Genomic DNA, 16977 nt, shown 5'->3' on the forward strand with positions numbered 1-16977 from the left:
AACTTATTTGCAAAATTGTATAACAAAACAAAAGTTGATTTTTTTTTTTTTTAAATATTGTCCTTTTTTCTCTTGGCATCAGGCATGAGCAATTCTTATTGCCCGATGTCCCAGACATGCAGTTCTGGGCGCTGGGCAGAGGATTAAAATAACTGGCTCCTAACTTTTTCAGCTGGCTCCTAGATTCTAAGCAAATTTGTCAAGCCCTGATGTATATACCATACCTGACCATGTCCTTGGAAGCTGGAAATCACTGAAGTAGGCACCACTACTCCAATATCTCCACTTGCTTCTGGATCCTGTGCCTGAGTGGCTGCTCTCCTACATTCTAAGCACAGGAGATCAGCGACTGTGCAATAAAACAAAACTTTGCAGTTTGAGAATGAATGCAACATGTTCTTTGTTTGTGGGGGGGGGGGGGGGGGGGGGGCTGTGACGTCAGTTGTACCAAAGGGTGATTTGTGATTCCTTACAGTCTCATCGTTATGATTGGTTAGTACATAAAACCAGGCATTGAAGTTCTATGGGCAAACCTTCAGAAGGCAGCCCCATTGCTGGAAATCGGCAACATTTTGGCCGTATTGCTACAAATGCCACCATCATGTCAACAAACACATTTTTATATTAATTGTGTAGTAATACCACATGAAATTATTCAGTCATTTCATGTCACCGACTGTTCCGTATCTGCATATGCAGTTTAAGTTGATAATAAAGTCTCAGTTTTTTTTTCATTTAAAAATAACAAACATGTTATACTTACCTGCTCTGTGCAGTGTATTTGCACAGAGCAGCCCAGATCCTCCTCTTCTCGGGTCCCCTGTCTGCGCTCGCAAACAGCTTGCTATGCTGGCACCCGAGCCGAGTCGCTACTCTGTGTGTCCATTCAGACGCAGAGCCATGGTTCGGCCCGCCCCCTCTCCTCATTGGTTCACTGACTTTGATTGACAGCAGTGGGAGCCAATGGCTCCCACACTTTCACACTGAGGCTGCTGTAAAACAATTTAAAAAAGAATACCAAGCTGTTGTTTAATTATATTGATTTAGATTTGTCATCCTTGTAGTCAGTGAAAATTTGAAGTAAAAAAAAAAATGAAAAATTAAAGCTACTCTTTCCTTTTTTTTTTTTTACATTTACAGAAACCACTTCTAAACATGAGCTCTTTATAAACCACCAAAGTATAATCAGCAGACTAAAATTGTGCTGAAGTCTGCCCTCTCAGGTCTGGATAGTTCCCCATTAGGTGCTACCATCTTGCCATGGGTACAACAGAGGAGGTAAAGCCAGGCTGTAAACCACCACCTGCACATTAAATGTACCTTTGGCCCTCCTGTGAGATGAGGGCTTAGTAGTTAAATCTTGTAGATCAAATTTTCCTATCAATAAAAGCGCCATTTGCCTAGGCTGCATGGTTTGGGGAAAGGAGTTTACATTGAAACAGCTGATAGAGCAGATTTGCATGGTACCACTCTTTTTTGCATGCCTGGGTAATTAAAAAAAATCACAAATTATGTTTTCATCTCTTCTTTAAATAGCTAAAGTAACCACAAGTGCCTATACATAAAATGTAAAGTTTTCGGTGTCCTGTTAAATAATGCAGGTGGTTGGACAAAACTCAATAATGTTGATTAACACCAGGTAGGTCTATTTATAAAGCTGTTGCTGAGTGATTTCTCAGCACATTATAAATCCATTACACACCCACCCTTAGCAAATTTTCTTGTGCATCAGGCTCATTATGGTAATTAAGGATGTGGTTGCTGGGCTGTGTGTTCTCTTGCATGATCAAATTGGAATGTGGATGAAATCCCAGCAGGTTTTAATGTCGTGTTAAAATATGCCAGGTTGTGTCAATTGCGGCTTCATACAAATTCTGAACTTTGTGTTTAATGCACCCTTCTACACCTTGTGTCAACTGTAAAGTCTGTATATACTTCCTATACATCAATTTGTAGCTTCAATATACCTCTAATTTATTGCTAAACTTTAGACAGATCCTTAAGCCCCTTAAGCACCTTAAGCCCCAGTTCACACTTTGTGTTACGGAGAACTGTGCAATTCCTTTTCAAATCACATGTGCATCTTCAGCAGTGCGATTTAAGCCATTGTTCTGCATGGCTCAAATCTCACCAAATTATCACCAAAAACGCGCAGTACCCATTTTTTTGGCCTTTTTTTGGCCACACCAAAATTGGATCACGTGAATGTTTACACCCATGCGATCCAAATTCTGTAAATCGCACTGCACTTTGCAAACTGGTTTCGGGGTGTCGTTTACTTAACATACACACCTGCATTGACTCGCATGAAATGGGGGTGATTTGCATGTAGTGTGAAATCTGCGAATTCCGCACTGCATGAGTGTGAAACGGGGCTGAAACATCCTTTTTGTGTTATTTTATTTTTTATTTATGCAGGTCCAGTGCTCACTCCTAAAGAGGCAGATGGTACTAAATTAGGTCTCACTTACATGTACAGAGGTACCAGTTCCAGAGCACTCAGACAAAAGCCTCGTACACACGGTACAATTGTTGGCCAACCGAGCATTTGATTCTTGTCAAAAGGGCGTGTGCCAGGATCTGTGCCTTGCATACTAACGGTACACAATTGTTGTGCCACAAACACAAACATAGTGACGTACTACGAAGAATTGCAGCTCTTGAGTGCCATTCTTTGGGCCCCTTCTTCTAAATTTGCGTTTGGTGAGCATTGATTCTGAGCATGCGTGTTTGTACTTTCGTCTTTTGTGTGACGGATTTGTGTACTGACCATACGAAAATCTGACGTCAAACTGTTGTCTGATGAAAATTTACCAGCCTGTCATCCAACATTTGTTGGTGGAAAATTGGACAACAATTGTCAAAAGGAGCGCACTAACGGTAAGATTTTAGGACAACAGTCTGTCAACAGACAACCCCCTGCCAACAATCGTACCGTTTGTACGAGGCTAAACACAGGCTCTGTCTAGGGCTATCTTTTTGTAGTTTTATTGCAGTACTTGAACTAGGGTTGTCACCTCTTCCCTTTAGGTATATGTATTCTGCTACATATTTCTTGTAAAAAAAATCACAATAGGCATATATTGATTGCTTTGTGCAAAAGTTATAGCTTTACAAATATATGGGATATATATTTCTTTAAATTTCTTTACTGGTAATGGCAGCAAACGGTGACTTATAGTGGAGCTGTGATATTGCAAAGGACATTCTGACACTAATTGACACTTTTGACACTTTTTGAGGACCAATGACAGTAATACAGTGATCAGTGCTAAAAAATATGCACTGTCACTGTACCAATGACACTGGCTGGGAAGGGGTTAACATCAGGGGTAATCAAAGCGTGGGAAGTGCTTTTACTAGTGGAAGACATGGATCCTAGTCCCTGCTTTGCAGAGACACAAGATCCATGCTTTCCCTGCTGTCAGAACGACAATTTGCCTTGTTTATATAGACAGACCACTGTTCTGCCACTGTGCTGGATGGTCGTCAGGTGCCGGTGGATATTGAGTCCGCGGTTCCCATTACTGGGCTCCCACTGTGTGCGATCACAGCGGGAGTGAGCTGCCAATAGCAAACATGCCCGCTCCCTACTCGGCAAAGCCGTATCTCGTATATATACGTGATCCGGTGCACGGTTGCCTTCCTGTAGCAGTAACACTACTATGGGACGGACAGCAAGTGGTTAACAAACATCACACATCCATGTGTCCTTCGGATCCAACAATACACTGAGACAGAAGCTTGTACATCCAAAAGACACAACACCTAAACACAAACAGGTAACTTGGTATATGCACAGGAGGGCATATTCTGCAGGCCAAAACACAGCAGTTTTCCTATACCTTAAGGAAAATGAACATTCTTTTGAGAACAGTGAGGTGCACATTTTGGACAAAGATGAGAAATGGTTCGTAAGAGACATGAAAGAGGCCATCCACCTCAAACTGAAGCAACCATCATTAAAAAGGGCTAGGGGACTTCAACACCATCTGTCTTCTACGTATAATTCAGTTTTAACGTCTATACCTTGGTGTTTTGACAACAATTCATAACTTCAGTCTTGTAAATCAAAGGATTAACACCTATGTAGCCTTGCTGACATCCAAGGATGAGATTGATAACTATACCAGGGTGGTTCCTCAACTTTTACACTTCCCATCCTGTTCTTAAACAATAACATCTGCCATTCCATCTGTGCTACCTGTGCTGGATGGAGTATTTCCCTGACACTATGACAGCACAAGTTCAGTTCAGCGTGACTAACCACTATTAGATAAATCTTTTTGCAAGTAAAATTACATTTAGCAGATCTCATAGATACTGTATATAGGCACTTAATAGGATTGTGTGCAATTTGCCCTATCTTCCTCCCCTGCGGCCCAGTGGTGGTGGCCCCCTCTCACTTCTGGATGCAAAAGTGTTACTATTGTTGCTGTGCACAGAATTATTTCATATGGTATCTTTTGAGTGTGTGCAACACGTGAGTGCCATATAACTACAATCAGAAATTCTATGGCCGTCTAGATTTTGAGTCTTATGCATCATGTTTATATGTATCAGATTTTCTTAACACGATAGATCATCAATATGTAGTACATGAAGATGAAACACGTTATGGAGAGCATTGAAGAAACTTATTATACAATGAGTGATGTATCTCTATAAACCTTTTCATTTTATTGATGCATTTTATTCATATGTGTATTTTAGCTGCTTGCCTCAAATTCAGTTTTAATTGGAAGTTTCAACCAATAACCAAAAATTGGCAGTGATCATCTGTGATCATCAGTGTTATGTGTCCTTGGTGTTAATTCTTAATTGTGAACACCAAATGTGTGTGCAAATAATACCTAGGCGATCCAAGCAGAAGTTTTCCGCTCCCCCTCCCTCCCTGCAGTCTTCTGGGACACATCACAGTCCCCAGAAGACTGCAGGACCATTTACAAAGTGCAGAGCAGTTTGCACATGCTCAGTAGTCAGCCAGCTGTGAAGCTGCAAGCAGCACGGCCGGCTGCCTACAGCTAAGATGCTGGTGCTGGGAACCCAAAGGCTAGTGAAGGTAAGTGTCCTGTTATTAAAAGTCAGCAGCTACAGGATTTGTTTTATTTTTTTCCAGAGTAGAGAACCCCTTTAAGACCCCTCTTCAAAAACTAAAATCCCTGGCTTACTTCATAAGGGTTCCTTGCACGCTTTCCCCACATTCACATCTCAACACCTTACTTTTTTGAAAAAAAATAAAAACACCTTTTAGTTTTTGGATGTTCCTTTAAAATGTTTTCATTTTTTTCTTTAGGTTGCTTGTTTGAAGATGACCTCTGCAAACCATTTGAGATATGTTTGAATGGTAAGTCCAAATAAATGGTGTGAATATGTATTTCTATAAATGAGAACAGGTTTATCCTAAAGCTATTCCATCTCTCTCGGCTTCCCTTCCCCTGTTTTTTTCAGAGCATTCACTATTATGCTGCACCTCCCTAATGGGGTGTCTTTGCCAGAGTTGGTGTGGTTTATTCAGCGTTGAACAAAATGGGGTGGGTTTTAGTTAGTTTTAAATGATCCAGTGTAGATTTGGGAAGTACATTTTTTTGTTGGAGAATTCTAGCTGAATGAGATTAAAAACAAACACTTGTTTAATGTAGCTCTAAAATTATTGGAAGACAAAAGTTTTGTCACATTCCCTAAAGTTAGAAGAAAAATAAGTAATGTTGGGATACAGTACCTTACCAATAAATAATTTAAGAATGGTGAGTGTTTCCAATACGAACTAGTCATCAGTTTCACCTAGTTACCTATATATCTTTGTTGTTTAATTCTAGGGTTTGTAGCAGTGACAGCCGGTGTTCAGTGTTCTTGGCTGGTTAGCCAGCCAACCAAAGAACCACCAGCCCTCCAATCCCACCCCTCCCCCCGGCGCGTGCTTGCTCGCCGCCTCTCCTCCCCATCACCCATCTCCCACCAGGCCTGCTGCTAACCCCTTCACTTACCCCATTCAGGTCGCGGCTCCCCCCCCCCCTCCGCGTCTCCTCCTGAGTTCCGATCGCTTCTACTCCCGGCCAATGAAGACTTAGGACCCGCGGCCAATCAGGTCTTAGGACTTCTGGCCAATCGGGTCTCAGGACTCACTTTCTGATTGGAAGGCATTAGCAAATAGTAGATTAGAGTCCGGAAGCATGGATTAGGGGGGTGGAGCCCATGAACGGCTGCCACTGGTTTGTAGATAGAGCGAGAGATACCCAGAATAATGAGTGCAAACCCATCAGTGTGGCCTTAGTCGAAAATATCTGAAACGCCTGATAAATGTAGGATGTTGCAGAGGTTCAACCTCTGGAATCCACTCTATACTGATATTCCATTTTTATGTGGACTAGATAGTTAAGTGATTGCTGAATCTGTTTGCCTTCTCCTGTGCTCACTGCTAGCCCATTATTTTTCTAGACAGCCTCACTTGCCAGTAGTGAAGCTTAGAGTGTAAAGGTAAGAACTGATGCCGAAGGAAGGTGGTTGAATTAGAGCACTCCAGTTTTTGGGGCGCTCAGATCACTGTGTAGGAATTTAATCAAGATGTACAGACCTATAGAAGGGCCTGTTCTTAACAGTTACTGTCAATTTTATTGTTGTATAATAGCTGCAGGTTAGCTTCAAGGGATAGTCTGCTTAAAACATAGAAAAACGTTTATTTATTCATTTATTTTTCCTTTTGGGTGATTGCTGTCAAATTTACTAAATCTCAATGTAGAGGATCCCTTACATCCTGTGCAATATAAAAGTAACCCTATTCATTTACTGTTAGATAAATGACTTCTTTTCACAATTACTCTTGTAATATGTTTGTTTAAAATGCCATCTGTAATCCATTATGTTTTGTTGGCATCTACCAAAGCCAGAACACTAATGCTGCCGCTCCTGTCCCGTTTATAATATATTTTCTTGGAACAGATGAGAACAAATGTATAATTTTTGCAAAATAAGCACCCAGTGACAAAATATATTGGCCAATACTTATTTTTTTTTCTAGGAAGGCTTTAAAATGCTTAGCAGAACAATGTGTTGTTACAGAACTACATCCAATTAAATGACCAGTGCACCGATCAGGTTTAATGAGAACAGAACTTCTCTCATTTTATCCTTATATTATCACTTGTACATTTCTTACGGCATTAATATTTTTTGGATGCGAGATTTGCTTCATGCAGAACCTAATTTGTATTCTGCATGTTTCATTTGTCAAAGTATTACAACTGTCAGCAATTTCTAAACTGTATTATTGGATTACTTTGGTGTATTACAAGTTTTATTCGGATTTATTGCAGTGATACGTTCTGTAAGCGCTTTGTTTTTAATATTTGCCTGCTAAGTATGAAGCATGGTCTAAGGTTATAAAGTGCGGCGCCAGCGGGTAAAAAGTGCATTGTCATAAGTGTTGCTATTAAAGCCCAATTAAATTTTCAGTTTAAATTAGCAAAATACATTCCAGGTGCATCAAACAAAAGGTATGCAAAAGTGTTACAGTTTATTTACTTAACCACTTGAGGTCCGGGCCATAGCCAAATGATGGCTACAGTGCGGACCTCAATTTCCGGGAGGCCGTCATAGGACGTCCTCCCCTGTGCACGCTCCCTGCAGGGCGTGCGGGGAGCATGCTGTGATCACCGAGTCACTGAAACTCGGGTGATCACCGATCCGAGTAAGGGGCCGGTCCCAGCCCCTTACCATGTGATCAGCTCCCAGCCAATGACAGCTGATCACATGATGTAAACAAAAGCTCATTAATGGGGGGGTTTTTTTCCTCGCGCTGTCAGCATGAGGAGAAAAAAAGCTGATCACCAGCTTGTGTTAAAGGGACATTGGTCCCGAAGATGAAGGAACACAGGCACCTCATTTGTACCAATCAGTACCCCCTTACATTGCCACCTGCCAGTTCCCATCAGTGCCACCTATCAATACCTATAAGTGCCACCTATCAATGCCCACAAGTGCCACCTATCAATGATCACCAGTGGTGACGATCAGTGCCACCTATCAGTGTAAGCAATCAGTGCCCATTATTGCCACCCATCAGTGCCCATCACTGCCACCTATCAGTGCCCATCACTGCTGCCTCATCAGCGTACATCAATGAAGGAGAAAAATTACCTGTTTGCAAAATGTTATCACAAAATATAAACATTTTTTTTTTAACAAAAAATAAAAACAGAGGTGATCAAATACCACCAAAAGAAAGCTCTATTTGTGGGGAAAAAATGATAAAAATGTAATTTGAGTACAGTGTTGTATGGCCGCGCAATTGTCATTCAAAGTGTGTCAGCGCTGAAAGTTGAAGATTGGTCTGGCGGGGGGGGGGGGGGGGGGGTTTAGTGCCCACTAAGCAAGTGGTTAAAGAGAAAGCAAACCCTGATGGGTTTTACTTCCTCTTTATTCCCCTGCAAAGTAAAAGCATAATGAGCTAGTATGCATCTCATATTAGCCCATTATGTTGCACTTACCTGTAAACGAAGCCCGCAATGTCCCTGCTGGTGGCCGCGTCCATCTTCATCCCTCTTCTTCCTGGGGCGGTGGACTCAGGCTCTGTGACTGGCCAGAGTCACGGTCACTGCATAACCGTGCCCTTTTTTAGTGGGCATGTGCCGATGACGGCACAAGAGTATATGGTAAATATCTCCTAAACCTTGCAGGTTTAGGAGATATTTCCAGTACCTACAGGTAAACCTTATTAAAGGTCAGCCACAGCTGTAGGAGAAAAGCCTGTCCCTTGCCAGCGTGCTGCAAAGTGGGACTCTTGCTGTCTATGTGGTAGCAGTAATCTGTTTGCAAATGTTCGACACACCCCCTGCTAAGTAAGAGCCAGAGCTTTCTAATCCACTGGGAGCATTAGCTAAAATTGAGACTCAGTAGGGGCAGGACCGTTTTTAAGGCAGGGCAAAGGGGCAGCTGCCCTGGGCCCCATCATTGTTGTGGGGCCCAAACCAGCTGCTTAATACTTTCCAACAATCCCAGTTTAAATTCACTTATCCCTTGAAGTTTTAGTCCCATGTTGTGTCCTGATATCTCATTGTAAAGTTCTGTTGCTGCTGCCCAACTCTGCTCTATTGCCATGTACAGATGACTCAACTGCAGAACTTGTGTTTATATGTAAATAACCGGAATTGATAAGTAAATAGTGGCGGCATTAATATGTAAAAAGTCAGGGACCAATGTATTGATATGTAAAATAGAGGAAATTTATATGTATATCATGTCCCCCTGAGGTCATGTCTACCATCACTTCTGATGAATTCTGCCCACTGGAGAGGTAAAGGAGCATGCTCCAAAGTTCTGCCTACAACTGTGGTCATTCAGCCTAACATCAGCCTGTTCTGCAAAGGTAAGCAAATTGGAGGTGGAACCCTTCTTCAAAAAAAACATGGTGCCACAGCAGCCTGCATTTTGGAATATGTGTATACACACATCACAGCCGATGCATGAGGGTGTCATTAACAATTAATGGTCCCTTCACCCCCCCAGTTCATGGTGTGCAGGCAGTGAGGAGATGATGTGCTGTAACCTTTAGCAATCAATCAGTGAGCAGTAATGCTGTGCACTAACCTCTTGCAACCAATAATTGAGTGGTAAGGATATGTAGTAACCTCTAGGAACCAATCAGTGAGCAGTAATAATGTGCAGTAACCTCTAGCACCCAATTAGTGTCTACTACACTTTTTCCTTCTTCTCAACTTTCCATTAATATGCTTGGATACAGCACTCTGTGAACAGCCATCTTCTTTAGCAATGACCTTTTGTGACTTACCCTCCTTGTGGAGGGTGTCAGTTACTGTTTTCTGCAGTCAGCTGTCGACCCCATGATTGTGTAAGCTACTGAACCAGACTTGAGACCATTTAAAGGCTCAGGAAACCTTTACAGGTGTTTTGAGTTAATTAGCTGATTAGAGTATGACACCATGAGGCTGATTTACTAAGGGCAAAATTACTGTGGACTTTGCAAAGTGCAGTTGCCCCCAGAGCTTAGTAAATAAGATCAGGATTCACTTTGCAAAGGGTACCCAATCACCTGTAAGGATAGTAAAAAAAAATATATTTTTGCTTGCACATGATTGGATGATGGAAGTCAGCAGAGTTTTTGCTCATTTAATAAGCTCTGGAGCAATTGCCCTCGTAGAGTGCAACTGCACTTTGCAAAGTGCACAGTCTATTTGCCTTTAATAAATCAACCCAATTGAGTATACAATACTGTATAGAACTTTTTCCCAGTATTCTAATTTTCCGAGATACTGAATATTGGGTTTTCACTAGCTGTAAGCCATAATCATCAAAATTAAAAGAAAGAAATGCTGGAAATATAACACTCTGTGTTTAATAAATGTATATAAGATATGAGTTTCACTTTTTGAATTGAATAATCAAAATAAATTAACTTTTTGATGATATTCAAATTTTTGGAGATGCACCTGTAGTTGGTAGATCTAAAGGAGATTGTACAGTCACATTTTAACGTGTAGTGATCACAAGATCTTTAACGCCACTGCAGGAATAAGAGCTGTGCTTATTTCCTTATTTCCTTAATGTTCTCACCTGTCAGTTATTGCACTCTCAATTACTATTGGCAGTGTTAGACTGGATTCACACATATGCAGTTTTAGTGCTTTTTGCATTTTGCAGATTTGCACTACAGAACATTTAACATGGTTTCCTATGGAACACGTTCTGTAGTGCAAATCTGCAAAATGCGAAAAGCACTAAAACTGCATATGTGTGAATCCAGTCTAACACTGCCAATAGTAATTGAGAGTGCTGGCCGTTAGCGGTAAAGCGCTGCTTGTTTTTATGGCACTTTACCGCTGTTTATCCGGTGCGTTTGCTCTGTTTTAGGCCGTTAGCGGGACGCTTTTAACCCCAAAAAAGTGGTTAAAAACTCCAGAGTTGCGGCGCTTCCCAAATGCTTTTCAGGCTCTTCGGAAGCACTGCCCATTCATTGAAATGGGCAGAGCCATTTTGGGAGCGCTGTATCCAGCGCTCCCAAACTGCCCCAAATATGCTGCTTGCAGGACTTTGCCAAACGTCGTCACCGGCCGGATGTGAAATTGTAATGAATGGGAGGCAGTTTTCTGATGCTATTTCTATCGCTAAAACGCCTGAAAACTGCCTCAGTGTGAAAGGGGTCTTAGAGTGAGGGGGGACTTTAGCAGCAAAAACAATGTGAGTTGGAGGGAGCTGACCAGAGATCCTGTTACATTAAGATGTTTCAATGGGAGTCATCCTCTTTTCCCCTACTAGGGTGATCTTTTGGGGCCCCCCATACTGCAGAAATTGCAGGAAATGTAGTTCATCTATATATTTTTTAAATTCTCAACTTCTTCTTGCAAACCATCAAGCTTCTAATGCATTGTTTAATGGTATTAATACCGTCTGGTTACTTTTTAAGGCTTGAGGCTACTGCTAAAAACAGGTGTTATGTGATTATTGTGTAAATAAAGCTGTGCGGTGAACCGATTAATGTTTTGAGTAAAGAGTAACATATGCAGCTGATTTAATGCATGATTGATGTCTGTTTCCCACTGATAAAAGCAGAGCATTTATTTGGTAATGCCTTTCTCTCCCTTGTTACAATATATGCTTACATTTCATTTAAATCTGTTAGGCCACATGCACACTGGGCGTCTAGCCCTCCGCCTATCCAATCCCATTGTTTTCATGGTACTCGCGTTTCGGGACATGTGTCATAAATGCATAATAACGACATTTCAGGCATACATCACTGAGCACTTAAGGCCCTAAACATGAGCACAAGTCAGTACACTGTCCAGCCCCATCTAGCCATAGTTTATTCTAACCTGTCATAGATTTTGCAGGCACTGCGGCTGGCTACTGCAACTGTGCTTCCTGGGTGCAAAAAACTCCAGGAATGGGGTTGACACGCAGCGTGCATGTGGTGTAATGCTGTGGTCCCGGATGGTTATCCACTTTAGCCCCAGAGCCCCTCTTAAAGAGACATTGTCATCGGTCCATTCAGGACAGTGCCTCTTGATAGCCCACCCACCCCCCAACAAGGAATACCTGTCTCCGCTCCCTCATTATCTCCCTTCTGCGGGAGTCCACCCTTAGTTCTAAGGTCATATGGCATCCTGGGTAGATGGCATCACTGCCCCCCCCCCCCCCCACGTAACAGTATTTGGGTCTATGGATTGAATGCTTAGGCCTGAGCATTGGTCGCATGCCCCCCCTCCATATCCAGAAGCCCCACACACTTATTACAGCAGAGCAAACGATTGGCGTGACAGCAAGAGAGAGCATAGATGGGTGAGTATACCATCCTAGGGTGGGGAACTATTAATGCAGAGCCCTGAATTTGGAAAGTGACACCGTGTCTCCCAGAGTATATGTTTTAATTTGGAGATTTGTTGTGTTCGCAGTTATAACTTATTGCACTTTTTTTTTTAGGATTTTATTTTTGATAGTTTATAAATGTAAATGCATGTATGTGGTTTTTCCAATGAAACTTTACATATTAATGGAAGCTGTTTACCCCAAACATAAAAACAAACTCCCCTAACAAAAGGATATTCTATGGGTACGAATTTAATTTAACATTGTGGAACTGGTAAAGCTTAAAATGACAATTGTCTGTAAAATTTGTAGACTTTTTTTTCTCTTTTCAACCTTATATCTTAATGTGCATAGGAAAAATATTTTGTGTGCAAGTTGATAGTGTAATGTTGAGTTAAGATCAAGTCAAATTGTCACATTAACTCAATCTTCCTTGAGGTGGGCAACTGCGTCAAGTTAAGGAAAACTAGATCCAGTCTCTGTATATACATTATATTACCAAAAGTATTGGTACACCTGCCTTTACAAGCACATGAACTTTAATGGCATCCCAGTCTTAGTCCGTAGGGTTCAGTATTGAGTTGGGTCAACCTTTGCAGCTATCCCAGCTTCAACTCTTTTGGGAAGGCTGTTCACAAGGTTTAGGAGTCTGACTATGGGAATGTTTGACCATTCCTCCAGAAGCGCATTTGTGAGGTCAGGCATTGATGTTGGACGAGAAGGCCTGGCTCTCAGTCTCCGCTCTAATTCATCCCAAAGGTGTTCTATCGGGTTGAGGTCAGGACTCTGTGTAGGTCAGTCAAATTCATCCACCCCGAACTCGCTTATCCATGTCTTTATGGACCTTGCTTTGTGCACTGGAAAGGCCACCCCCAAACTGTTCCCACAAAGTTGTCCAAAATGTCTTGGTATGCTGATGCCTTAAGAATTCCCTTCACTTGAACTAAAGAGCCAAGCCCAACCCCTGAAAACAACCCCACACCATAATCCCCCCTCAAACATTCCCATAGACACACTCCTAAACCTTGTATAGCTGCAAAGGGTGTGCCAACTCAATATTGAACCCTATGGAATAAGACTGGGGTGGCATTAAAAACCAGTTGCTTGTAATAGTGATGCATTGTTTCCCCTGATCAACAAGCAATAGATCACAATTGCAGTGGTTTTTTTTTGCTGCTGGGGGAGACAGGATAGAGCTGGATGAGTAGACCGGTAGACTTCTATGAGCTAGCTGTGAGATGGAGGTAGATAAGCTCCAATGGAAGTATATGGGACTGTACTGAGCAGGAGAGGAAACTTGTGATTGATGGATGTAAACAAGAGAGGCCACAGCCTTTGGTTCTCAAAAAGTATACATCTGTTGAGGAAAGGAGGGTGGGATTGATTAGGTCAGGGCAAAGGGGCAAAAAGAAAAATTGCACTTTGTCTGAATGTACACTTATTCTTAAAGGAAAACTGTGCCAACAGAAACTCAATGCAGATCAAGCTAATCACATTGGTTAGGGTTGCAATGCCTGTGTAGATCCCTCACGAGAAATAAAGGGCAGTCCTCTTGATTACTGCAGTGAACCTCAAAGGGCAAAGGCCAGTATATTATTTCTGTAATTTTAAAGACAGTTTTCACACAGTATGGGAGGAGCAGGATAAGGGTCCTGAAGGGTTTTTTACTCCAGGCCAATGCTTGCCCTGAATTCCCCTTGGTCTGGAAATGGAGCAATTTAAGGATTTTCTGTACAATTATCAAATTTTCCAAAATATTAAAAAATCATACTGTGTAATAATGAGAACTGTGATGCTTATAGCTGCCTCAATCTCTTTAAGAATTAACCCATTGATTGTCCAGGCACCAATACTGCCCAGACTGGCTGTTTTGCCCTCAAATATGGGGCCAACCCTCAACACAAACTGCATAGTACTATTTAGTTCATGTGTGCCTGCTGTCCATAAGTTCCTTTTTTTTTTCTAAGAAGAATTTTCATTTTGTTGAATGACGAGCCAAATTTAACACCATTATGTATAGAGTGTAGAACAAATGACGAACTGTCAAGCATCCTAAATGATGATCTTTTTGGAGGATAGTCTGTGAGAATACTAAAGACTGTGAATCACTGTGCTGTAAAAAAATCTATTCAAAGCTATAAAAAAAGAGGTGCAGTAAATCTAAAACATAAAACTTACCTTTTCTTAAAGAGAAACTAATATTTATATATATATTTATATATATAATATGGATGTAAAGGAACTTGTACCTGCACAAAAATGATATTTTGAGAAATGTGCTTCCAGGGATATTCTAAGACTTGATTGCTTTAAAAAAAGACAAATAGGTCCAAGTGGTAGTAGCCTTCTTGCCTCAATTCTTCCACCTGGGCAGCTATAATGGGGGATGCAAGTGGGTTTTAACCTATTGTCAAGTGCTTTTTTGAACTGAAGCACCCAAACCAACTTGTAATTTATTTTTTTATTTTTTTTTCAAACTAAAGGTGGTTTTAATTGTCTGAATTGGTATTGTTAAAGCAGAACTAAACCCATTGATGTTTCCCTAAAGTTACATTCAAGGCATGCAGAGAATGATAACTTTTACAGTGCTCTCAACCAGACTTTTAAGCCATCAAATTGTGGGTGTCATAGCTGCACCATGGCAACTTCCTTGGCTGTAAAAAATAGGAGGGTTTAGTTCTTCTTTAAAGTCCAATGGAACTCATACTTTAATTTAGCTAAATACATCACAGATACATCAAAAGAGAAGGTGTTGCCAGTCTAATGCCCTGTACACACGGTCGGACCTTCTGCTGGAAAATGTGCGGTCGGACTGTGTTGTCGGAAATTCCGATCGTGTGTGGGCTCCATCTGACTTTTTCCGTCAGAATTTCCGACACACAAAGTTTGAGATCTTGTTCTAAAATTTTGTACGTCACCTCGTTCTGAACGATCTGATTTTCCGACAACTTTGTGCGACCGTGTGAATGCAAGACATGTTTGGGCCAAAGTCTGTCGGAAAAAATTCTGATGGATTTTGTCGTCGGAATGTCCGACCGTGTGTACAGGGCATCACAGTTCATGTCCTTGAGAAATCAGCCACTCCTTATTAAAAAAGTTTGTCCTCTACCAGCATGCTGCAGTGAAAGTCTCTCTATATAATAATTCAGTGGTCTCTCCAAAAAGGTCTAAAAACCCTTTGCTGAGTCATACCTATAGCTCTGCAATTCGAGAAAACTGATGCTCTCTACTGACTGGAGATCAAACTTAGCAGGATGCATGTTAAAACTCTGCAGAGAGACCACTGCTTCAACACAAAAGTCAAAAGTCTTTCTCTGTAGGCAACAGGATTTTCTACTCTTTTGGAAGAAAGCTAGACTTAGCACACATTTTGTTTTATTGTTCCTGGAATGTATTTAGCTAAGTTAAAAATGAAAGGAACAATTAAATCCAATGATGCATCATTATGTGTTTTTGGATAAAACTGCCATATATACCCAAAGCCTAGTACAAACGGTCGAATGTCGGGCGACATTGACTGGTTCAATAAGAACCAGCTTACATTCAGTCCGTGTGTATAGGAGCTGGTCTGACACCAGCAGCCAACCGACTTCTGATGGCTGAGAGTTTTTTTAGTCAACCTGCTGGGTTAAACGAAAAAAAAACTAGTGGTGTGTACTAAGCTTAACCACTTAAGAACCAGCCTCGTTTTGAGATTTTGGTGTTTATGTGTTTAAAACAGTTTTTTTTGCTAGAAAATTACTTATAACCCCCAAACATTATATATTGTTTTTTTTTTCTAACACCCTGGAGAATAAAATGGCATTCATTGCAATACTTTTTTCACACCGTATTTGTGCAGCGGTCTTACAAACGCACTTTTTTTTTGGAAAAAATTCACTTTTTTGAAAAAAAAAAATAAGACATAAAATTAGCCCAATTTTTTTTTATATTGTGAAAGATAATGTTACGCCGAGTAAACTGATACCAAACATGTCACGCTTCAAAATTGCACCCGCTCATGGAATGGCAACAAAATTTTACCTTTAAAAATCTCCATAGGCGACGTTTAAAAAATTCTACAGGTTGCATGTTTTGCATTACAGTGGAGGTCTAGGGATAGAATTATTGCTCCCGCTCTAACGATCGCTGCGATACCTCCCAAGTGTGGTTTGAACACTGTTTTCATATGCAGATGCTACTCACGTATGTGGTCGCTTCTGTGCTCAAGCTCAGCGGGACAGGGGCCCTTTTAAAAAAAAAGTTTTTATTATTTATTTTACCTTTTATTTTTTTTATTTTTTTTTACACTGTTTAAAAAAAATTGTCACTGTTATTCCTATTACAAGAAATGTAAACATCCCTTGTAATAGAAAAAAGCATGACAGGTCCTCTTAAATATGAGATCTGGGGTCAAAAAGTCCTCAGATCTCATATTTAGACTAAAATGCAATAAAAAAAATGTGTAATTTAAAAAAATAATTTAAAAAAATTGGCCCTTTAAGAGCTGTGGGCAGAAGTGACGTTTTGACATCGCTTCCGCCCAGCAATTGTATGGAGATGGCTGGCCATCTTCCCCTCACTCATCTCCATACCAAGCAGGAGACAAAGCGCAATCGCTTACGCCGCTGCCAACGGCTCCGGTAAGCAACGGAGGGCACCGAATTGCGGTGGGAA

At 41.1% G+C, this 16977-nt stretch overlaps 1 protein-coding gene across 1 annotated transcript in view; it reads left to right on the forward strand.

Moving 5' to 3' along the window:
- PTPRN2 (protein tyrosine phosphatase receptor type N2) overlaps positions 1-16977 on the forward strand; it is a 1275947-nt gene that overhangs the window by 184975 nt on the left and 1073995 nt on the right. The window contains exon 2 of the mRNA XM_077491142.1: positions 5297-5347. Within this exon, the coding sequence (XP_077347268.1) occupies positions 5297-5347 (51 nt within the window). The remainder of the gene's footprint in view (positions 1-5296; positions 5348-16977) is intronic.

The sequence above is a fragment of the Lithobates pipiens genome, unplaced genomic scaffold, assembly GCF_037356315.1.
Source record: "Lithobates pipiens isolate NorthernLeopardFrog02 unplaced genomic scaffold, aLitPip1_a1.2 Scaffold_19, whole genome shotgun sequence".
NCBI classification, from domain to species: Eukaryota; Metazoa; Chordata; class Amphibia; order Anura; family Ranidae; genus Lithobates; species Lithobates pipiens.